Source organism: Culicoides brevitarsis, chromosome 2 (genome assembly GCF_036172545.1).
Source record: "Culicoides brevitarsis isolate CSIRO-B50_1 chromosome 2, AGI_CSIRO_Cbre_v1, whole genome shotgun sequence".
In the NCBI taxonomy this organism is placed as follows: Eukaryota; Metazoa; Arthropoda; class Insecta; order Diptera; family Ceratopogonidae; genus Culicoides; species Culicoides brevitarsis.
The window spans coordinates 37900279-37926652 of NC_087086.1; the positions used below are offsets into that span (position 1 = coordinate 37900279).

General features: G+C 22.7%; 2 protein-coding genes across 2 annotated transcripts in view; one reads left to right on the forward strand and one right to left on the reverse strand.

Moving 5' to 3' along the window:
* LOC134829079 (protein scabrous) overlaps positions 1 to 26374 on the reverse strand; it is a 66335-nt gene that overhangs the window by 12580 nt on the left and 27381 nt on the right. The window lies entirely within an intron of this gene.
* LOC134832602 (putative cystathionine gamma-lyase 2) lies at positions 19749 to 21931 on the forward strand. The gene is made up of 4 exons (XM_063846685.1): positions 19749 to 20145; positions 20198 to 20505; positions 21165 to 21555; positions 21618 to 21931. Exons 1-4 carry the CDS (start codon positions 19760 to 19762, stop codon positions 21757 to 21759), a joined length of 1227 nt encoding a protein of 408 aa, XP_063702755.1. The 5' UTR covers positions 19749 to 19759; the 3' UTR covers positions 21760 to 21931.

Genomic DNA, 26374 nt, shown 5'->3' on the forward strand with positions numbered 1-26374 from the left:
GTTATTTTTGAAGTAAAAAAATTATTTTTAAATTTTTAAATAATTTTTAAAAAAAATAAAAATAATGTTTTACTTCAAAAATAAATTTTTGACAATATTAATATTTTTATTTGTTTTTTTTTTAAGATTTTATTTAAAAAAATTTTTATTAAAATTTTTTTAAAAAAATTAAATTATTTTAAATTGTTTCCAAAAATATTTTAAAGATTTTATTTAAAAAAAAATAAATTAATAATTTGTTTGAAAAATTAAATTAAATTATTTTTAATAATTCAAAAAAGTATTTCAAATATTTAAATAAATTTAGTAAATTATTTTTGAAAATAAAATTATTATTTATTAATATTTTTTATAATTAAATAATTAAAATTTAATATTATTTAAAAAAATCATAAAATAAAATTGAATTTTGTTATTAAAAGTTATTGAAAAAATTCAAAAAATTTACTTTATAAAAAATTTATTTTTTTTTAAATTTTTAATTTATTTATTTTATTAAAAAAAAACTAAAATTAAAAAAAAATATAAAAAAAATAATTATTTAATTTAAATCAGAAATTTTTTTTAATTTTTTTTTAAATTTTCACAAAGAATGCATTTAAACATTTTTTTTTATTATTTTTCGTTGCACAATCACTCGATAGGTGAAAATTTAAAAGAGAAAAATTCTTTAACAAACGAAAAATTCTTTGAAAAGTTAAATTTTTCAACAATTTCTGATATAGAAAACTTTCTCTAACTTTGTTTTCTGATTCTTTTCTGACCAAATCATCAAAAAAGCGAAAATAAGATGCATTGTCCAACACAAAGGGAAACAATAAATTCCATTCAAAATTACATTTAATAAAAAAAAAAATGAAAAAAATCCTTTTTGCGAAAAACCAAATTGAAAACTCATCCGGCTTTTATGCACCCAATGATTCAGCAATTTTACTTGCAATAACACGTTTATTTTTTCCATGCATTTGCACACAAACACACGAAAAGACATTATTTCTTCTCGATTGGGCACGAACGTGAGTATGACTCGCAATTATGGGAATTTTTCAGTTTTTTCGAATTTGAAACGCAGCACAGCAGTAAATAGAGAGGAAGACGATTTATTGTGGAACAACGACACATTTTATTGTTATTAGTGTGTTCCTTCGTCGTCGTTCAGCTGCGACAATGGCGACATTATGCGGTGCAATTGTTCGAAATGAGTGCATCCGATTGGAAAAGAGATTTTCGGTTCTTCGAACAAGGCAGGTCGTTATTTCTGTCACTTTGACGTGCCCATTACTTTTTTCACAAAATCAATTTTGAGGAAAAAAAAGTTGTTCGAAAAATAAATCTCGACACATCAAACGCGTTGTAAGCAGATTCGATGCATAAATATTATCTTTCGAACAAACAAGCGAAGCTGAGGAGACAAGGTAAGATTTTTCACAAACAAAAAAGTTTTAAAAATTTTCGTTAAATGAAAAAACGAACGACTTTAGCGCATTTTTATTTTAAACCACGTGACCTACCCAAAGCAAATTTTGAAGTTTTTGCCCAATGAACATTCTAAATTTTTCCCAGTTAACATTTTTGAATTTGTCTTAATGAAATTTTTTATTTTTTGTCTCAAATTTAACTTAAGAGCTTCATTTTAAAGTAAATTTAATACATTTTAACCACGTGACTTAATTTAATTTTATTTTGAATTTAAGCCCAGTTAACATTTTAAATTTTCATTCAATTGAAGTTTCGAGTTTTACCGATTTCAAGTTAAAAAATGCATCCCAATTCACATTTTGTATATTCATATAAGAAAATTTTCTGAAATTTTTAACCACGTGACTTACCCAAAGCATATTTTTAAGTTTTTGCACAATGAACATTTTATTTTTTCATATTATTTTTTTTGGATTTTTTCCCAATGCAAATTTTCATTTATTTTCTCCTAAATAACGTTTTAAAGTTTCATTTTAAAGAGAATTTTATAAATTTAACCACGTGACCTAATTTAGATTTATTTCGACTTTAGAACAGTTAATATTTTAAATTATCACTCAGTTGACTTTTTAGGTTTTACCCATTTCATATTGAAATTTTTTATCCCAATGCATAATTTTTTACTTTTCCGCCAAAATGAGTATTTAAAAATTTTGAACCACGTGACTTGACAGACTCCAACCATTGCCAAAAAATCAAATTTTTACTTGAAATGCAGTAAAAACGAAGGAAAATAAATCTTTTTCCACGTTTTTCTTCCTCGTTGTCGTTTCCCAAACGGATACATTTTCCGTCTTCTTGTTCACGAAATAATGTAAAGAAATTTCCCTTTGTTTGTCAAACATCGATTGTTTGCCTCCAGTTAGAACTCACGCTGATTCGTTGAGGATTCTATTTTTACGAAAAAAAAAATCTATATTGAACAAAGACATTTTCTGCCTTACAAGAAGAAGAAAACGATTTTTTCCTTGCTTCAAGTATTATTTGCACAAACATCAGACGAAAGAAGAAAGACACCTGCAAGCACTTTTCATACGTATTTGAACTTTGCTTCATGCAGATTTGCAAAATGTGATAAAAATATACTTTGTGTGCATTATTCATTCACTTATTGTTTAGTTTCCTTCGAGTTGGTTGTAAAAGTATATGAGACGAAGCGACTCAGGTGACGTCCCATAGGGTAATTTTTTACTTACATAAACTTAAAAAGAGAGCAAAGGAAAAGTGGTCGAAAAAGAAAACGAATAGTGATTAAATTCAATGGAAAGAAACACAAAACTTTCAGCAATAAATTAATCCACTAAATGTCATTTTCCGAAAGGAAACCCCTTTTTTCATATGGAAACCCGTTTCTTACAAGCTACAGGCTAAATACTGGTTAATTGGTGACAGAAGCAAAAGAAACCACTTCTGGAAGAGAATTTTGTGAAGAATTTATGTTTCGTAACAAAATTCATTTTAATTTTTTTCAAAAAAAAAAACCCATAAGCTGAGATATTCATAAAATTTGAAAAAACCACGTGACCATATTTGTACAAATTTGTACTAAAGGCTTTTAAAAATTTTTTGAAACTTTAGGAACTTATTTTAATAAGCTTTGTGAGTCATTTAAGATCAGTTTAAAAAAAAATTAGAAGAATTTTTAATGAAAATTGATAAAAAATTTAAAATTTGGTCACGTGGTTTTTAAAATTCAATTTTTAACTGATTTTATCAATTTTTTCTTATTTAAGTTAAAGAAAATTTATTTCTCGTACCTTTTTGAAATATTTTTCATTTGAGAAAAGTAATTTTTCACGTCAAAAAGAAAAATAGAGAGAAAGAGAGTGAAGGAAGAGGTCACACATGAAAGAACAGTAAATAAATTTTAAAGTTTTGCTGTCCCTACAAACTTTGCTAAACTAACAAAAACCAGATTTCCAAAGCACTGCAGGAGAAAGAGAGACGCAAAAACCAACTTCAAGTGTGTGAGTTATGGTTGACAGCCCGAATATTTCACCAGTTGACTCGAACAGGAAACGACCGGATATGGAAATATTTTGATATTCTCACGACAATTTTTTTTTACTGTCGTTGTTCACTTAACCCAACATTGAGTGTTACAACAACGGATTACAATTCAAAATTAACCCTTTTTCACCTTTTTTACTCATTCCAGCTTTCGTTTTGTCTTAATTCATTTACTTGAAGGACTTGATTGTTCCTGATGAATTTTTCATAGCAAATTGACAAAAACCCTATTTTAGTCCGTATTAATTGAAACGCTGCCCATTCTCTCGAAAAAGTGTTAAGAACATTCAAAATTGGTCGAACGAGGGTATTACGAGGCATTACAAGCGATCCAAATTAGCAGATAAATAGATGGGAAAGTGCCAAAGACGAAGAGGGATGGTTTCGTTTACAGTTTTAATCTGGATGAGGATCCTTCGTTAATTAAAAGCGACCTATATCAATTATTGAGCGTAACGAATTGCTTATTTGTATCACATTTCTTTTGATTTTTTTTTTGAAGAAGTTTTTTTTAAAGAAATTTTTTTTAAATAAAATTTGCTTTTTAAAGGTTTCTGTAAATATTAAAATATTATAAATATAAATATTAAATATAAATATAAATATAAATATAAATATAAAAATAAATAAAATTATAAATATAAATATAAATATAAATATAAATATAAATATAAATATAAATATAAATATAAATAAATATAAATATAAATATAAATATAAATATAAATATAAATATAAATATAAATATAAATATAAATATAAATATAAATATAAATATAAATATAAATATAAATATAAATATAAATATAAATATAAATATAAATATAAATATAAATATAAATATAAATATAAATATAATATAAATATAAATATAAATATAAATATAAATATAAATATAAATATAAATATAAATATAAATATAAATATAAATATAAATATAAATATAAATATAAATATAAATATAAATATAAATATAAATATAAATATAAATATAAATATAAATATAATAAATATAAATATAAATATAAATATAAATTTAAATTTCTGTCTAAATATAAATATAAATATAAATATAAATATAAATATAAATATAAATATAAATATAAATAAAATATAAATATAAATATAAATATAAATATAAATATAAATATAAATATAAATATAAATATAAATATAAATATAAATATAAATATAAATATAAATATAAATATAAATATAAATATAAATATAAATATAAATATAAATATAAATATAAATATAAATATAAATATAAATATAAATATAAATATAAATATAAATATAAATATAAATATAAATATAAATATAAATATAAATATAAATATAAATATAAATATAAATATAAATATAAATATAAATATAAATATAAATATAAATATAAATATAAATATAAATATAAATATAAATATAAATATAAATATAAATATAAATATAAATATAAATATAAATATAAATATAAATATAAATATAAATATAAATATAAATATAAATATAAATATAAATATAAATATAAATATAAATATAAATATAAATATAAATATAAATATAAATATAAATATAAATATAAATATAAATATAAATATAAATATAAATATAAATATAAATATAAATATAAATATAAATATAAATATAAATATAAATATAAATATAAATATAAATATAAATATAAATATAAATATAAATAAAATATAAATATAAATATAAATAAAATATAAAAAATATAAATATAAAAATAAAATATAAATATTTAAATTAAATTAAATTAATTAAAAAAAAAAAAAATTTAATTAAATAATTAATTATTTTAATTTTATTTTAATTTTTTTAAAAATTTTTTTTTAATATGAAATTTTTTTAAATTTTTTTAATTTAATTTAATTTTTTTTTTTTAAATTTTTTTTAAATTTTTAATTTTTTAATTTTAATTTAAGGTTAATTTTTTTTCTTTGAAATCTTTTTTTTTTTTTTTTTAAACATTTACACCCGATTTTCTTCGAAATCTCATAAAAAAATCTCACTTTTTAAATAAAGATAATAAAAATCCCAAGTAAAAGGAAAATTCGATTGACGATCCTTAATTTCTCCATATTTTTTCTCTTTTTTTTCCCTTATTTGTTTGGATGGCAAATTATTACAGCATCCGCAAAAAGTACACCTACGCAGTAGAGTAGAGAGACATTCTTGCGGCACTTTCACCACGCGCCTCGTAATAATAATAAGAGAAAATGTTTTCCTATCAATTTTTATCATCAATTCCGTTTTTACTTATTTTTACGAACTTTTACGTGTTTACTTAGAGGGGAATAAACTTTTATTATGACATAATTTCAAGGAAAACTTTTTTTTTGGGTAAATTTACAGAAACTTAGAAGAAGATGCTTAAAGCGGTTTGTAATCTCGAGAAAGAAAAAAAAATGTGTCTCCGTTAATTACTGGCGTGTCGTTGACCGTTGTAATCCCAAAAAGTAACGAATCGACCTACTTGAAAAAAATTTTTAATTCCCTTTTTAACTTGGAGCGATTCTTTCGCAATGATAAAAGTATAAAATATGGCTTTTTAAGTTTTGCGCCGACTAACCAACACACCGCATGGGTTTCCTTTGTGTTGCATTTTCGAGAGAACACGAAAAAAGGAGTGAAATTAGGACGATTGTGCATTTTTCCTGCTGCTAAATGGGCGTCGTGCAAGCAATGGCCTAATAAATCAGAGGGGAGTCTCGTGCGAGAAATAAAAAAAGAACATTCGTTTCTATTCCTTTTTTAGCTCAAAAAACGTAAAATTCCTTTTAAAAGCATTAAAAGTCGTCTTGAATTGACGTTTTTAAGAAAATTAATTGACCATTACCGTTCTTTCTCTCTCTCATTGTTATGTCACACTGTCTAAAGTCAATTAAGCATTTTTCTTTTTTTTTTTCGTTCTTTACCTTCGCCGCATACGACGACATGCCTTACCACAATTCCCCATTAAACGGTGTCAGAAACAGATGATCATAATAATGAGAATCTCCTTTTTTATTATTTTTTTCACTCAAGCAAGAGTCGTGTTCTCGCTCAAAGTAAACAGCAATTGTTTTTCTTTTTTCACTTTTTTTTTCACAGAAACAATGAAATAATAAAATAAAGCACCTACAGACACAAAAAATATGAAATAAAGAGAGAAAAAAGGTCAAGAGATGCGATTCCTTTCGTTCATTCCTCCTCTTTTGTGTTGGGATATTATTATTATTTATTTTCCCTCTTTTTTGGTATAAATATAAATAAAAAGATATTTATTATTAGGGCACTAGCCTCGTAAAATATTTACAAATGAATTGCTTTGCCCTCGGATTGGATTCGGTCAATCTAATATATATGACGAACTTGTGGGAGAAATGATGAAGGATGATGATCTTTTAATTAATTTTTTAAGCAAAAGTTTTTCTCGAGAATTTTTTGGCATGATGGAGCAAAAAAGTTAGATTTTAGGTCTTTGAAGTTAAAACTAACTTTTTTTAATTAGTTTAGCTCTGAGAATTATTCAGATCTATCAAAGTTAGGTTTTGGGCTGAGATGTTAGTTTTTAGTTCAAAAGTTAGCTTTAGATCTAACAAGTTAGTTTTAGCTCTAAAATATTAATTTTTTATGATAAAAAGTTAGTTTTAGCTCTAAAAAATTGTTTTTCATTATAAAAAGTTAGTTTTAGCTCTAAAAGTTAGTTTTTGGGCTGAAAATTTGAATTTAGCTCTAAAAGTTAGTTTTTAACCTGAAAAGTTAGATTTAGCTCTAAAAGTTAGTTTTTAATCTGAAAAGTTAGTTTTAGCTCTAAAAGTTAGACTTTGGGCTGAAAATTTGAATTTAGCTCTAAAAGTTAGTCTTTGGGCTGAAAAGTTAGATTTAGCTCTAAAAGTTAGTTTTAGCTCTAAAAGTTAGTTTTTAATCTGAAAAGTTAGTTTTAGCTCTAAAAGTTAGTTTTTAACCTGAAAAGTTAGTTTTAGCTCTAAAAGTTAGTTTTTAATCTGAAAAGTTAGTTTTAGCTCTAAAAGTTAGATTTTGGGCTGTAAAGTTATATTTAGCTTATACAATTAAGTTTCAGTTTTTAAATTTTTTTTTCAGCTCCCAAAATCTAATTTCAGCTCTTGAATGTTAACTTTCAATATTAACTAAAATTCATCTCTTGTTCGAACCATCGAGAATTTTTCCCGAAAACAATCCCTTCCAGCGTGTGGGAATATGTGTGAAACATGAATTCCCATAATCATCAAAAAACGGCTTTAATGACTCTTTGACCATATTTGCAGTAAAATCTGGCAAAAATATCCTTTTATCTCTTTTGATGGTAATATTAACAATAAAATATGAACAGATGAGGTAATAATGAAGATTTTTTTTATTTTGTTTGTTTTCTCTTATTTTTGCGTATTGTTTGCTACAACAAAAGCCAAAAGCCTTTTATCATGCATGGTTGTGGGAATTTCGTATACAAAGGTACTTGTTAAAGGTAATTGGCAATAATAAGCCACTAAGAAGCTAAAGTGGCTTCTCATGATGTAATTACCGTTATATTTCCATATTTCACGTGAACTTTTGAGCAAAGTGATTTTTTTTTGGTACTTCAAGTTTTTTTTTGTGTGAATTATTACTTTTTTAATGCATTTCAAAGGAATTGAAACAAATATTTTTTTATTGAAAATATTTTTTAAAAATAATTTTTTAATATGCAAAAATTTGTTTTAAGCGAAAATTTTTAAATAATTGAAAAATATTAAATATAATTAAATAAATTAATTTATTTAAAATTAAAAATTATTACCTAAACTTATAAATTTAAATAAATTTGTTTATTAATTTAATGAAATATATTTTAAAAAAATAGAAAAATAAAAAATATAGAAAAATAAAAAAAATAGAAAAATAAAAAAAAATTAACATTAAAAAATAATTTTAATAAATTTATTGATAAATTAATTTAATTAATTTTTTTTAATTAAAATTTTTATTTAAATTTAAATAAATTTATTTTTTAATTTTTAATATTTTTTTAAAATAATTTTTAAAATTTTTATTTTTTTTTTAATTTAAAAAAATGTCGCAAACAATTTTTTTATAATAAAAAAATAATTTAAAAAAATTCATGGCTTTTTAAGCACTTTTCTTGTTCAAACAAGTCCTCTTCAAAAAATTTCCATTTACAAAATTGAGCTATAATTTCATTGCATTGTCCATTGCTCGCCATATTTCTTAATAGCTTCATTTTTTCACGACGAAAAAAAATATTTTTCATTTTTTTCTCTCTTCCTCCTTTACCATGACGGCAAAAAAAAAATGCTAAAATCAGCAAAAAAGTAAAAATATATTCACTGCAGCTGATACTTATCATATTTTATCACAACACGACTACAAATGAGACAACAACGCCGGACCATCCTCGCGTTGAACGACGAAAAATATTAATTTATTTATATAATAAAAATTTATTCGTTAAAATAATAATAATAAAAAATTGTGCAAAAATAGAACAAACGCGACGCGACGTCAGGTGTCACAAAAAATAATTCGCAATCAAGTAAAACAACGAAAAATAAAATAAAATTAACAGACATCCTCTTTTTTTTCTACGCGACACAGACAAAGTGACACCGGACAGTATCATAAACTTCTTAATTAATTTTCATAAATAAATAAAAAACAATATTTATATGGACACATTATTAAATTGGGACTGTTACTCCGGTAGCGTCGTTTAACGGAAATTTTTTTTTGTTCGCAGTCAGAACGACAAACCGGTTATGCAGTAAAATTAATAATAATTATAAAATAAAATAAAATAGCAAACACGAACAGGGTCACAGTTGATGGGTTTATGGATTCCTTTCTGCGTTCTGTCCAACTGTTGCGTAAATTACATCCGTTTTGTACTCGTAGACTTGTAGAAGGGGAGTTTTTCGCTCATGTGAAGCGAAACAAAAAAAAAATATTTGCAAAGCAAAAAAATTTTTTTTTATTTATTTTTTTTGTGTCTGTTAAGGGCGATCGAATAATATTTAAAAGGTTTTTTTTTTGCATTCATTCATGGAATTTAGATGGAAATTACATTTGGATTAAATTGTGTGGGATTTTTTTCCTATTTATTTTTAGCTGAATTGATTTGCATTTTTAAAAGGCGTCTGTCAGAATTTTTTCACTTTTTAGTCAATAAAAATTATTTTATTATTGTAATTATTTAATTAATTATCTCAATAATTTTCAAAATAATTTAATAAAAATAATAATTAAAATAACAAAAAAAATTATATTCAATAAAAAAATAAAAATTAATTAAATTCATATTTTTTAATAAATTAAATGTATTATTTAACATTAATAATTTTAATTAAAATAAAAAAAATATATGTAAAAATTTATTTTCATATTTTTCTTCAATATTTTATCCATATCTTGCGTTTTAATATTTTTCCTCAATTTTTAAATAATTTTTTCTCTTCATAAAATTTAATTAAATATATTTTTTTTAGAAATTAGAAAAAAATTAAATTAAAATTAAAAAATTTCGAAGAAAATAAGAAAAAATAAAAATTTAAATGATTTAAAATTAAATTAACAAATATTTTAAAAAATAATTAAAAAATAAGAATAAGAACGCGCTATAGTTGGTTTTTTTAAAACAAATAAAAGAAAATAAATTTAAAAAAAAAAATTTTATCTTTTGTTCAATATTTTTTTTCAGATTTTATCTTGCGTGTTAATATTTTTTTTTTCCCCAATTTTAAAATATTTTTTCCTTCAATTTAAATTTTTTTTTAATAAAAATCAATTAAAAATATTTTTATTTTTTATAAATAATTTTATTAATTTTTATTTAAATAATTTTATTAATTTTCAGGAATTCAAAAAAAAAATATTTAAAAAAAAATTAGTAAAATTTTATAAGATTAAAAAATAAAAAAAAATTAAATAAAAATAAAACGCGCTTTAGTTAATTTTTTGGACAATTTACTTTCATTTTTTGTTTTTCTTTTTTTTTTAATAATATTCAAACATAGAAAAAACTTGGGCAAAAAACAACAGAAATAAAAAAAATTCTTTCTATAAATCCAGGAAATGCTGATGGGCTCTTCTTCATCTTTTCTATGTATATTAAATAAATAAAAAAATAACTTTTCTAACAAACTTTTTTTCGTTCGTTTTTTTCTGCCTTAAGAGAAGCAGGAAAAAAAATGTGTTGGATATTTATACAAACAAAAATAATTCCACATAAAAATATTATTTCATTTTCCGTCTAAATAAAAAAATAATAATAACTTTGTCCATCATTTTCATGACAGTTTTTTTTCTGTGCTCGTCGCTGTTTACCTTTCTTGTTCTTCAATTTTTTTTCTTGCTCTGTGGCTGACAACATAAACAAAAAGTCGGTAATGGAAAAAATATTCATCATAATAATCATTACTTGATGCGTTTTCTTTTTTTTTATTTTTCCATCAACTTTGTCGACTTTTCGCGTTTTTTTTTATAAAAATGAAAAAAAAAAAAAATAAAAGTTTAATTAAGTTTGTTGATATGGAGAAAGAGCGAGTTAAGTTAGTTTGAAAAAAAAAAAAAAAAAAATTCGTCATAAAATTTAAACCTTTGGGGTTTTGTCATGAACTGCCTTGGACTTGCTTTTATTTTTGTCTCTTTATGAAAAAATGTTATTTATTTTCCGAAACCTTATTTAAAAATAGAAAACTTTTATGGAGAAAAAGATACAATAATCACATTTTTTGTCCAATCCAGAAATAAAATTATTCTTTTTTTTTGTATATAAATAAGGAATTTAACCGACAACAACAACAAAACAACTTTTGTCCCCAATTTATTGCGTTGGGGTAGGAATTTCTCTCTTGCTGAGAGAGAAAAAAAGATAAAGTTCGCATTTTGTTTGGGGAGTAAGTAAATTGCTTGTCTCACCTTCAACTGCGATATTTTTAGTGTCCAATTGTGGTCGAGTTTTATTGTTTAGATGGCAGATTTTGGAATTTCAAAGGACATAAAAGGTTGATTTTTTAATGGTTAAAGTTGAGTTTTGCTCATTTTTTTTTATTGAGGTTGAGAAGGGATTTGGCAAGTTTTTGAAGGACTTTTCATTTTTATTGGATTTTATGATGGGAAAGTTGTTGAGGGATTTTATATAAAAAATTGTTTTAGGTTTTTTTTAAATAAATTAAATAAAAAAATTCTAAAATATTTTTTTTATTAAATAAAATAAATAAATTAAAATTAAATTTTAAAAAAATAAAAAAAAATATTTTGCATTAAAATTCATCAAAAAATATTTTTTTTTATTTTTTTTCAAATATTTTAATTTATTTATAATAATTTTTTAAAAATGTAAAATATTTTTTTAAAGAAAATTTAATTTTTTAAAATTTATGATAAAGAAAAATTAATTTTTAATTTAAATTTTAATTAAAAAAAAAATAACATAAAATTTATTTTTTTTCCTTAAACGAATTTTCAGTGATTCTAAAAAAAATTAATAAAAATTAATTAATTAAAATTTAAAAAAAAAATAAAATTATTAAAAAAATAAAAATTAAATTTTTTTAAAAAAAATTTTTAATTTTGACTGAAATTTTAATTTTTCAAATCACAAATTAATTTTAAATTTTTTAAATTACCTTGAATATTTTTTTTTTATTTTTTTTTTTTATTAATTTAAATTTATTTTTTAAAATTAAAAAAAAACTTAATTTTTTTATTTTTTTGTTTTAATTTAAAAAAAAATATTTTAAAAATACTAAAATTAAAATAAAATTAAACATATTTTTAAAAATTTTTTTAAAATTTTAAAAAATAAAAAAAAACAATTAAAATTATTTAAATTTCTCTTAATTTTTTTATAAGTTGCAATTTCGAAAAAAAAATAAATTTTAATATTTTAAATTAGAAAAAAAAATTTAAATTTAAAAATCTTCAAATTTATCATTCAGTAGCTATTAAAATGAAAAAATTTCTCCTTTGAGGCCATATTTTTAAAAATAAATCAAAAAATCAACTCATCTTCATTACCTTTAACCACAAATTTCTCCTGTAACTCATATCAATATCATAAAAATTCCATTTACAAGAGTTTAAACACTTTTTTAAAAACACTTCATCAACATAAAAACCAACAACTTCGTGCTGTAATCATCATCTGTGATTAAAAACAAGGAAAAAAATTATTTTTTCAACAATTTCTGAGAGTTACGTCGTTGAGTGAGTGATAACAAACATGAAATTTGTTCCACTTAATTTTGTTTTGTTCTTCGCGAACCGAAATTCATCAAGACGGATTGTTTTCTTTATTATTATTACCTTCACTCGTTCTTCCTTCGACAATTCGACAACCGAACGAACGACGAGACAAAGAGAAATAACGAAAAAAAAATCAAGAGCAGGTGCAAAAAGTAATTTCATTTCATCAAAAAATGCTGCGCGAGATAATGAAATGTTTCGTTTTTTTCTGGAATTTTGGTTTTTTGATTCAAATTTTTTTTTTTATCGGAATTGTTGACAAAGTTGCTTTGAAAGTTGTTGACAGGTGACGAATTTGCATGAAATTTCTCGATTCTGTCGCGATCGTTACTTTCCAGTAACTTCCATTCGCAATAATTAATATCATGCCTCAATTGATTCCCTTCACATAAAATGCAAAATTCAACACAAAGGAACAGCAGATGGCTCATTTTTCATAGCAACGCAACACAAAATAAAAAAAAAGTAAACCTGTTGCATATTTTTTGGTGCGTAAAAATGGCAAGACTCGAATAACTCGTCGTCGTCGTCGTGTTTGCGTTGATTCCTTTGATAATTTCTCTCGGTATGCGAGGCATGAGCAGCCAAATCTCGTGTGGTTTTCATGTTTTTGCCTTACTTCGATGACGACGACAACATCGATCATGTTACTGCCGAGCGTCGATAATACGTTTAACCGCAAAAACATGACACAAAATAACGCAAACAAGCAGACTGATGACACGTTTATTTATGGATTTTGATTAAAATTTTCTCATCAGCAAATTTGATGGAGTTATGGAGAGACAATGGGTTCGTAAACAATAAATTTAGATGAAAAGTTATTTTTAGTTTAGAATTTTTAATTATTTTTGTCATATTTTTACAAAAAAAATAATAAAAATAAATAAAAAAAAATTAAATTAAATAAAAATTATAAAATTGAAAAAATAAATAAAAAATAATTAATTGATGAAATTAATTAATTTAATTTTTTAATAAATTTATTTAATTATTTTTTAAATTTTATTTAAATAAATTCATTAAAATTAAATTAAATTAATTATTTTAATTTTTTATTTTATTTAATTTAAATTTAGTTAATGATTTTTTATTAAATTTTATTTTTTTTTAATTTAATTTATTTTTTATGTTTATTTAATTTAATTAAGTTAATTTTATTAATTAATTCAATTTTTTTTAATAATTTAATTAATTTTTTTATTTTATTTAAATAAAATTATTTAATTAATTAAAATTGATTTTAAGGAATTTGTTCATTAATTTTTTAAAATTGTTTTTAATCTGATAAATTTAAAAAGGTAGAAAAAAATTTTTTTTTTTTTCATTTTTTTTTTTATTGAAAAATTAATTTTATCAAAAATTTTGACAGCTGTCATTATAAAAGGTTTGAAATATTAAAAATATTTATCTACTTTTTATACTGAAAATCAATTTTTTAATCATTTTTAACGTAATTTGGTAAAAAAATCATTTTACAGCCTTGAATTCTGTAAAAAAGTCAAAAATTTGACAGATGTCATTATAATAATTAATTGTCAAAATTGAGACGTTCTAAATTGAGTAAAAGGTCCATTTGATTTAAATTTTCAATTTTTTTTTTAAATTTGTTTTTGAAATTTTTATTAAAAAAGCTCCTGAAATATTTTTGTCAGTTGACAGGTGTCAAAATTTTTCAAAAAAATGTCAAATTTTTAATTTTTTTTTTATTATTTTGTTATTTTTTATTCAAAATTCTAAAAAAAATTTGAAATTTTTTTTGCAATTTTATGTAAAAAATAAAATTTTTAAAAAAAAAATTTACCTCAAACAGAAAATTTCATATCCATGAATATGAGACAATTCAATTTATTCATGACAAAACGAGTAACGTCAAACAAGCAACAAAAAAAACATCAACGCAACGCATGAGGCACCACAAAATCAACATCGCATGAGATATGGCATGATAATGGAGAGTAATGATAAAAGGTTGCATTTCGTGTCTTCTAAACGATTTCCTTGACGTTTAAATTGTTTTTTTTTCGCGTCCTTTGCTTTCAACCATTTACCCCCAAAAAAAGTCCTTGAACCGCGAAAAAAGAGAACAAATTTTTTTTTCGGAGGACATAAAACAAAACAAACACGACATCACGACAAAAAAGATGATGAATCATATTCTAATGTAAATTTTGAGGGTGTGTTAATGGCAACGTTGCTCACGTTAGAAGTGAAATGGGTCAACAATGCGAGGGAATTTCGAAGCAAGTAACAACTTTATAATTGCGTTAAAATTGTTTACAGCGTGCTTTATGTCTCCGTTATCAATTACGATGAAATAGAGATAAAGTGCAGGAAAATGAGCAATTAAAGAGACATAAATCTTGCGTAAAGTGTGGAGATGTCGTAAAGTTCGAGAAATAATTTTTTTTGGATTGTTTACAAGTTTTATTAGATGTTGACAAATGTTGCAATATTTGGGACTTTGTGAGTAGAAAATGGGTTAAATTTACATAAAATATGAGAATTTTTTGATAAAATTTAAATTTTTAAGAAATTTAAAAAAAAAAAATTTAAATATTTAGTTTAAAATTGAAATTTTTGTAAAAATTTTGACAGCTGTCATTTTGAAAATTTTTTAAAGGTAATTTTTTGCATGAATTTGAATGTTAACTTGAAAATTTTTCCTATGATTTAAAAAAAACTCAGAAATAAATTTTTAATTAATTTTGTTGAAATAGGTATGAAAAACTTAAAAAAAAAAATTTTTGACAGCTGTCAAATGTCAAAATTTTAATCTAAATGACAATTTCAGAGCAATTTTGAGGTTATTTCTTGTTCAAAATAAATTTTTTAACTTTTTTATTTTTTAAGAATTTTAATTTTATGAATTTTTAATGAAAAATTTGACATCTGTCAAACGTCAAAAATTTTTTATCGATTCGAAGTCTTAAAATTTTATGATTTTTTATAAAATTATGAATTTAATCTCATATTTTTAATAATTTATGCTTTAAATTTGTGAAAAATTGTAAACAATAACTTTCGAATCGAGTCGAGATCAAATGACATTTTGTCGAATCGAAGTTTAATTTAAAAATTTTGACCGTTATATTATTTTTTTTAATTTTCGTTCGAAATGAAGCTTAAATTTAAAATTTTTCAAGAAATATTTTAAAAATTTTCATAATTCGTAAAGAGACAATTTCAAAACATTTTTTAACCACAATGCATCTAATTTCAATAAAACAATAAAAACCATCAAACTTTTATCTCTTCATATAAAAACATTTCACTTCAAAATTTTACATTTAGTCTCTTTTTACAATTAAACATGAATTTTCAAGTATTTTTGTTCATTTTCTCAACAATTCCTCTTCTCATAACTTCTAAACCAGCAACTTTCAACAACAACACCCACTTATGGACCATTTCTGACTTACGATTTGCCTTTAAATACGATCTCACGTCGTCCTTAATTCAAGTGAACCTGAAATCAATTGAAATCCAAACTCAACTTGGAATTTTTCAAGCAGAAACTTTTAATCTGAGGTCAGTTTTGGCATCTGCAAGAAGCGGATACATCGCTCGAGGGAATGGATTTCTACTTGAGGCTTATAATTACGCGATGCAGAAACAGCTGCCAGATGTCGCTGCAAAAATACGAATTTTGAACGAAGTTGTGAGGAAAAGTTCAGATGACGCGCAGGAAATTGCGGATTTTGTAGCGGAAAAAGTCGTTGAGGACAATCAAAAAGTTGTGGGAATTATTTTGGGAGAAATTAATTTATTTAGTGAAGTTATGGAAAGTACTTTGACCGGGATTGGAAATGAAAATGTAGACAACGAAACGGCGGTTAATGAAAAAATTCAATTTTTAAAAAATAATTCGTTGGAATTTTTCGATAAAATTGAATTTTGTGTCAAAAAAGAGCCTTTAGTGAAAAGCATTTACGACCAAATTGAAATTTTTTTCATGAAAATTCGTTCAATAACTGTAGATGCCATCGAACATTGCATCGATTTTACTCTTCAAGAGCAATCTGAAGGCATTAAAAGCTCAAAAAGTGACTGTTTCGATAAAATTCTTCGCATGGAAGGACCTGAACTGATAGATGCTCCCGCCATAACCTCATCAATATCCAATTTTCACTCAAAATTGACTCAAAAAGTGATTTTTTGTGCTTCGAACGTCACTGAAAAGTACATTTCTCATATAAATTCGCCTCAAATTGGCGACGAGGTTGTTCAAATTGCAGAAAATATCGATTTTGAAGCTGTTACTCCGGAAAAAGAAGGAATTTTTCCGTACATGTTCATCGACAATCAGCCTATTTACAGTTTCAATTTCAAAAAACACTCATAATAACAGCAATGTAATGAAAAAATAATAAATTAAAATTAAATTTCGGAAAATTTGTATACAACGCATTCACGAATTAATTATAAATAATCGCTCAAGCAAAAATTTATTGTGTGCGGTTTTTAATTGGCGGCTTCGTCGTACAGATTTTTCACGTGAAAAACATAACCAAAAACAAATGCAATGACCGCCGCATGTAGCTCATATTATATTTTGTCGTTAATTATGGAAAAATTGTGTCTCGAACAGAAATAAAAAAAAATTAAAATAAAATTAAAAGAAATAAAAATTAAAAAAACATTTATTTAATTAATTAATTAAAAACTTTTTTGTAAATTTAAATTATTAATTAAATTATTTAATTAATTTTAATTATTATTTTTTTTTAATTTTGATATTAAATTTTATAATTAAATTTCATAAAAAAATAATAATAAAAAAATTAAAAAAATCATAAAAAATAAAATATTTTGTAAAATTTAAAATAACTAATTAAATTAAAAAAAAAATAATAAATTATTTTTTTTAAAAATTGTTATTTGTTAATTATTTTATTAAAATTACATCAAATATTTTTTTTTATTAATTTTTTTACCTTATTTTTAAATTTATAATTAAATTTTATCAAAAAAATAAAAATAAAACAAATATTAGTTTTTCAAAATATTTAAATAAATAAATTAAATAAAATTACTGGATAATTAATTAAATTAAATTAAATTAAATTAAAAATAATTTTTAAAAAATTAATTTAAAAAAAATATTTTCAGAAAAATAATTTAATCTTCGATAAAATAAATTTTATTAATTTTTTTTTTATTTTTGGAATATCAACAAATTTTTATATATTATTTTTATAAATTGCGAAACAAATATTTCTCACAATCCAGCATAGTGAGAGAAATATCATAATAATGACTAATTGCCAGGATGGATGCCGTTTAACCGATAAAATGCAAGTGAATGGAAATGTTTGAAGTTAAGCGGAAAATGATGCGGTCTGCATCCTTTTATTTTGTGCACAAAATTTGATATATTTGTTACAAAGTTGCTCGCATGAAAAAATTCGTTCGTCCAAAAACAAAAAACTTTTTTAACAAGCAATTTTTTTGAAACGACAAAAAAGTGATAATTTTCACATAATAAATAGTTTAAAAACATATTTTCCCCATTTTTTCCCATTTTTTGTTAGAAACTCACAAAAATAACGAGAAAATTTACGCAAATTGCTTCAAAATGATTATCATGCTGTTATTATATGCAAAATTTATGGCTGGAATAATTTGGTGCGAAACTATTTTTTTTTGTTTTGCAAAAAGAGGGAAAAATTGCAATGTCCAAAAAGTTGACTAGACTGAGCGACTACACCTGCATTATTGTGATTAAATTTTTTTTTTTTTTTTGTGAGTGAAATGATAAATCTCGTGACGAGATGGTCCTTAACCGTTGCCACGTTCGTCATCGTAATCGTCGCAGTGTTGGTTACATTTGGCGGAGTTTTGCGGATTTTTCAAGCATGACAGATTACCTACAGATTTTATGATGAATTACGTGGACAATGGAGGAGTGAAGTACAAAAGGACTTTAATTTGGAGTAAAGTGCGGAAATTTTGTCGTTTTTTTGGTATTTCAGGTAAAAAATTATTTTTTTCATGTTTCAATGAATTTTTTTGTCGAATTTTACAAAATAACGTTTTTTTTTAATTAAATTCAAATTTTATAGTAATTTGACTTAAAATTTTTTTTAATTTGCAGAAGAAAATTTTTAATTTTTTTTTTAAACATTTTTTAACAAAAAATTACAATGTACAAGATTTTTTTACCAAATTTACAACTAAAAATTTAATTAAAAAATATTTTTATTTTATTATATTTTTTCTTCACTTTTTTTATTAAAAATATTTTAAATAGAATTTTTTATTTTTTTTATTTTTTTACTTTAATTTAATCATTTAATTTAAAAAAAATGATAAAAAAATAAAAATTGTATGAATATTCAAATTAAAAATATTAAAAAAATTAAATATTAAAATTAAAAAAAAATTATTAAAAATTTTAAATAATTTTAATTAAAATTTAATAAAAATATTTTTTTTTATTAAATTTTTTTTAAGATCATTAATTTTTTTTAAATTCAATGTGACAGTGGATTTTTTAAAAATAAATTGTTTTTTTTTTTAATTCTCACATAAGTTTTTCTAAATTTTTTAAAATTCGAACGAAAATTTGTACAGATTTTTAAAAATTTTAATTTTTATCTTTTTAATTTTTTTTTTAAATTTTTATCAAATTTTAGAGAAAAAGTGTATCAAAGAAATTTTATTTTTAAATTTTTTTAATTAATTTTAATTTTTTTTATTAAATAAAATTGATCAAAAATTTAAGATTCAAAAATATTTTCTGATAATTTTTTCCCATTTAAAGAACTTTACAACAAAAATAAGCAATAAATCTTCTCACTTTTCTTTAATTTTTCTATTTTTAGTTGAACTGATTGCATGACTCGAGGGAATTCGCTCAATTCAATTGACAACTAGAAAAAAATCTTCAATACAGGAACTCGCTTTATCAAGACAAACCGTGATGCAATAAAAACCGATGCAAAAGTGCAAGTCACTTTAGTTCTCACTCCGCTTTGCAACCGAAAACATCAACAAAATGTCTCAAATTCATCTCACGGAATGTTTTGACGTGCGACAAGAAATGCAAAAATTCCTTCCACGCACCTCGGGATACGCCACAAAAGCTCTGCACGACGGTCAAAGCAGCGACAAATGGACTTCGGGCGCAAATGTGCCGCCAATTCATCTCACTTCGACGTACAAAATTAACGACATTGAAAATATTCAAAATATCTACGGGCGGTACGATAATCCGAACCGAACTTGTCTCCAAGAATGCTTGGCGTCGTTGGATAATGCGAAATATTGCTTGACTTTTGGCTCCGGGATGGCAACGATGACGACAATTTTTTTGTCTCTCAAGTCGGGCGATCACATTTTGTTCGGTTACGACACGTATGGCGGTTATTACGATTTTATTGTGTAAGTTTTTGAATTAATTTGCTCGATAAATTAACTTCAAGGTCATTTTTAGACGTCAAGGAGTAGCGAAAAACATGGGAATTGAAGTCTCGTTCGTTGATATGAGGGATTTGGAGCTTGTTAGAAGAAACGTGAAACCAAATACGGCAATGGCTTTTTTTGATACGCCAACAAATCCGTTACTCCGAGTTTTTGATGTGAAAAAAGTTTGCGAATTAATTCACGGAATTAACGAGGAAATTGTGATTTTTTGCGATAATACGTTTTTGACGCCGTATTTTATGCATCCGCTGGAGTTGGGAGCTGATGTTGCCGTTTATTCGCTGAGCAAATATTTGAATGGACATGGAGATGTTATTAGTGAGTATTTTTTTAATTTTTGAATTTAAAATTTTTATTAATTTTTAATTTTTTAATTTAAAATATTTAAATTTTTTAAAAATAATAATTTATTTTTTTTTATTTATTTTAAATTAAATTAAATTTTAAAATTTTTTATTAAAAAAAATTAAATTAAAATTTTTTTTAATTATTTTTAAAATATATTATTTTTTTAACAGAATTTTTATTTAATTTTTTATTAAATTTATTTTAATAATTTAAATTAAATTTTAATTTTTTTTAAAAAAAATTATAAAATTTTTTTCAATTATTTTTATTATTTATTTTAATAATACATAATTAATTTTTTTTCATATTTAAAATTTAATTTTTTTAAATTAGAAAAATTTTTAATAATAAAAATTTTTGTATTAAAAATAATTAATTATTAATTAAAATTTTTTTTTAAATTAAAAAAATAAATTTGAATGTGATTTTTAAAAATTTTTGTAAAATAATAATTTTTATTTTTTTTTTATTTTTTTAATTTTATATTAATTTTTTTATTTAAAAAAATCATTTTTCTTTTATTTTTTAATAAATTTTTTTATTTAAAATTTAATTTTTATTTAAAATTTAATTTTTTTTTTTATAAAACTTCTTTTTAATATTTTTTTTTACAAATTAAAAAATTTCAGTGGGCGGTTTAACAACAAATAACGAAAAAATCTACACTCGCCTCAAAGCTTTGCAAAAAACGGCGGGGGCAATTCCCTCCCCCTTCGACTGTTACATGGCAAATCGTGGCTTAAACACTTTATCTTTCCGCATGGAGCAACATTTTCGCAACGGATTAATTGTCGGAAAATTCTTGGAACGTCATCCAAAAGTAGAGCGAGTCATTCATCCGGGACTTGAAAGTCATTCCGAACACAAAATCGCGATCAAACAAGCACGAGGTCACAGCGGAATGTTAAGTTTCTACTTAAAAAATGCGGATTTGAAAAAGTCAAAAGAACTTTTGGCGAATTTAAAGTTAATCGTGACAGCTGGAAGTCTCGGAAATATGAAATCGAGTGCAAATATTGCGTAAAAAATTATTTTTTTAATAACAAAAATGATGAAAAATTTATTTTTTTTTTAATTTTTAGTGCTTTGATATCAAGTGCATCAATGCCAAAGGAGGAGAAAGAAGCTCTTGGTATCACGGATAACTTGATAAGGCTCTCAATTGGCACGGAGGATCCTGAAGATATCGTTGGCGATTTGCAACAAGCATTGGAAAGGCTTTAAGAAAGTTTTATTTTTTAATATTTTTCTTATCGAGGTCAATGACAATTAGGATAACGATAAAAACAAACCACTTGAGATATGCATTCAGAGTTATAAAAATATTATTTAATGAGATAAAGATTTGTTTTTAGCATAATATTAAAAGAAAAATTGATTTTTAGTTGAAAATTTTTTTATTTTTAATAATTTTAATTAAAATAATTTTTTTAAAATTAAATAATTAAAAATTAATTAATAAAAAAAATAAATTTATTAAAAAATAAAATTTTAATTAATTTGATAAAATATTTGTTTTTTTTAAATTTATTTAATAAAAAATACTTTTTTTCATTAGTTAAATATTTTATTATATTATTTTTTTTTTCAAATTAATAATTTTTTTTAATTAATTTTATTTTTTTTTAATTTTTTATTTTCAGACAAATAATTCAATTATCAATTAATCTAAAAATTTTATTTAAAAAATTTAAAATTATTTTTTTTTTAATATTTTAAATAAATTTTAATTTAATTAATTTTTTTTTAATTTTTAATTAAAAAATTCATTTTCAAAAATTTATTAATTTTTTAAATTTTTCTTTAATAAAAAAAAAATAAAAAAATTTACTAAAACGAACAACAACTAAAAATATTAATATTTTTAATAGAAATTTATTTATAAAACTCCTTAAGGGTCTTCAAAATATTCCAAAAAATTATAATTTTTTTATCATTTTTTTTCGAAACATCTACAAGAACAATCATCATAATAATAACAATAAGCAACCATTTAACGCGAACAAAAAATTATGCAAAACAGGGAAAATTGTGTTTCATTTTTAACAAGTTACCATTTTTTTTTTCTTTTCGCGAAATTTCTCACGCCTCTTCAAGGCACAAAAAGCAAAAAAAAAATTGCTCGCTAATGTGTGACATAATGATGAGCGATAACGAGAGACATTTTCGTGTTATGTGTCCTTGTTGCTGCTTCGCATCCTCCGTTAATGATCCCTCACTCACACACCTCGCGCGAATGGCTGAGTGCTCGTTATGTCAAGCCAGCCAGATCCCGAGCTCTTATCATTTTTTTTTGTTTCAGAATATGAAATTCTGTTCACGTGTGTGTTTTCGCTGTGTCTCGCTATCTTTATGATGATGCCTTTATAAATGTTAAATTATGTTGAAAAAAATTTCAAGAGCATGAAATGATCATAAAATGTCTCCATAACGCAAAATGAGAAGTATCATCATGAATATTTGAGCGTGTCTAAAAATAAAAAAAAAATCTTTCGAGACGAGAAAAAAAGAGAAAGTTTGCAGGTGAATCGAGTCCATGTGATTAAATTTCGTGTTCGACGCTTTAATGCAAGAAAATCGATAAATTTTTTTTCCTTCGAGAATTTGAAAAGAAAAAAATTCGTTCAAGCAAAAAATTGAATAGAAATATAAATAATTTGGTTAAATAACGAGTTCTCCCCAATTCAATTTACATTCACAATTACCCGTTTTTTGCATGTACTTTTCATAATTTTCCTTTTGCTCGTTCTCAGTTCCTTCGTGAATTCGAATTTGGCGTAAAAATGGTTCATTTAGCGATTTAATGTCCATCCGATTGTCAATTTTTGCGCTTTTTAAAGAAATTCTGGGTAATATTTTCTCATGAGATTTTTTTTATTAATTTTTTTCTTTAATAAAATTCAATAAAAAAAAATTTTTTGTACAATTTTAATTTTTTTTCTTACATAATTTGAGGAAAAATGAAAATTCGAGTCAAATGTCATTAAAAAACACGAAACACAAAAAATGCAAATTAAACGACAATGTTTTCACTTTAAAATTTTCCTTTTTTAAGCACACACGTGGCACGCCAGCAGCTTTTTGAAGGATGATGTTGCCAATTTCTATTTTTTTTTGCGTGTGTTTTTTAAATTATTATGTAACTAAAACTGGCACAACACACGACGAAATCCATTTAAAAGTTTTTCAGTCATTTACATACGATTTGAACGAATATGAAGTTAAATGAGAGAAACTCGACGTTTGTTTACACGAAAATTATGCATGAAAAATTCAGAAATGAGTTGAAAAGTTCCCATTTTTGCCTGTTTGTGTTTTGATGAACATCATAATCATCATCATCATCGTGATGGGGAAGAGAGATAAGAAAATAATTTAAAAAAGATAAAAAAAAAAGAAACAACGAAAGTGTTAATATTTGTTTAGTTGTTGTTCGTTTGGGGAGAAAATTTTTTGGTATTTTTTTTTAAAGAAAAATTAACAAAAAAAAAATAAAGTAATGAAAATATTAAATTTTTCTTTAAAAATTTAATAAAAAAATTAATTGTATTATTAAATTAAAAAAAATGAAATAAATTAAAAATTCTTAATAAATAATAAATTTAAAAAAATATTTTTATCGGTAAAATCAAATTTAATTAAATTTAAAAAGTCAAAAAATAATAAAAATTAAAATTAAATAAATTAAATTTAATTTACAAAAAAAATCATTAAATCAAATTAAAAATAATTAATTAATGAATTTTATTTTAATTTTAAATTCTTAATTGTTTACTTATCTCAATAAATTTTCGAAAATTTGAAAAGCATCTTTACAAATTTTCGAAAATTTTTCGAAATTGATAAATTCAGTTAAATTTCTTCACTTTTCTTGTTTTTTTCTTTCAAATTTAACACAAAAAAGTCTCATTGTCATTTTCTATCTCACATTCATTCACTTTCATGCCCGAGACGAAAGATCTTTTCAATATATACATTTCATTTCGTCTTGTTTGCACAACAAAGGACTCCGTATGACACACAAAAAGAGACAAATTTCCTCCGTCTTTCATGTTTTTTCGTGTCTTTTGACGAAAACAAAGTTGAGTAACCCCCATTCGTTGCTGCCTTGCACTCTTGTCTTACATCGGAGACAGACAAGTCCCAAACAAGCACACACAAAATCTTATTTATTATCGTTAAATACTCTTCTTCGTCGTCGTTGTCGTCTGTAATCTTCCGTTCTCTCCATTCATTGACATGTTGTCTCCCTTTCATTTGGCCCAGAAACGTTTTAAGCAAGAACGAAACCCTAAAGAGAATTTAAATTTGATGAGATGTAATCAAAAATCTTAAATGACGAGGCTTCGGGATGGAATGGGAAACGAGAAACTGATGCGTTTTGCATACATATTCCTTCTTTTCTTCGTTTTTTTTTACCTTTTTTGTTGTCGCACAAAACAACATCATCATCATTGGCAACAAAAATTTGCATAATTGTACTCTTTCATGTATTTTTGTTGTTTTTTTTCTGTTTGAACGAGCGATTCACGTGTGTCGTTTGTGTGACGTGACATTCCGCTCAACTCATCTCGGGTCGTCATCCACGTAAAAAGATAAAAACTTTTTTTTTTGTAAAATTTTTAAACGTTGCTTACATCAAACACAAAAAAAAACATCGAGACGAACGAGCGGATACACAAAAAATATCCTGATGTCCATTTTACGTTTTTTTTTATTTTATTTTTGGGTCACTTATTTATTTATTTATTTTTCCATAATAAAATTTGAGTTTATTATGTATTTTTTTGTTGTTGTTGTTGAATATTTTAAAAATATTTTTTTGTGTTCGCAAGTCGAGTGAGAGTGAATTTAAGTTAATGTTTATGAAATTGAGGTAGCAAAAAATTTGTTTTTGTATGTTTTGACATTGTTTGTCCTTTTTGTTGTCGTTTTGAATGTTTGGAATGTTTGTTAGTCGATAAAAAAAAAAAGTAAAAATAAATGTTCGTGGATTATGTGGTCAAAAAGACGCGAATAATCCCTTTGAAGGACAGAAATTTGACGGGGAATTAGGAGAATTAAGGTTTAAATGCGAGTTAAAAGTTTATGTTTAATATTTATTTATTTATTTATTTTTTTTTTTTTTGATAAATAATTTTTTTTAATGAAATTTTTTTTTCTATGGATTTAATGAAAACTTTTATCTTTGTATTAATTTTTTTACCATATTTTTTTGAAGTTGCAGAAAAATTTTATTTATTTTTATTTTTATCAATAATTTGAGGTTAATTTTGTCGAATTTTTATTTAAAAAATTAAAAAAGGAAAATTTATAAAAATATTTTTTTTTTTATTTTATTTTGTTTAATTTTATTAATTAATTAAAAATTTTTAATAAAATTTTAAAAAAATTATTTATTTAATAAAAATTTTTGTTTTTAATTCATTTTTATTTAAAGTTTCACATTTTATTTATTTTTATTAATAAAAAATACTTTTTTTCTTGAAATTAATTTTTAAAATTTGTATTTAAAAAAAATATTTTATTTTATTAAAATTAATTAGTTAATTAAGAACTGATAATAAAATAAAAAAAAAAATTATTTAATAGTTTTTTTTAAATTATTTTAATAAATTATTTTTTATAAATTTAAAAATTTTATTTAAAATTAATTAGATAAGAATTTAAAATAAAATAAAATTTATTATTTAATTTAATTTTTATTTTTTTAATTTTAATTTATTTATTAATTAATTATTTAACTAAGAACTTTAAAGAAAATTTTAAAAAATTAAATTAAATATATTTTTTTTTTAAATTATTTTATTATTATTTTAATTTTTTTATTAGTATAATA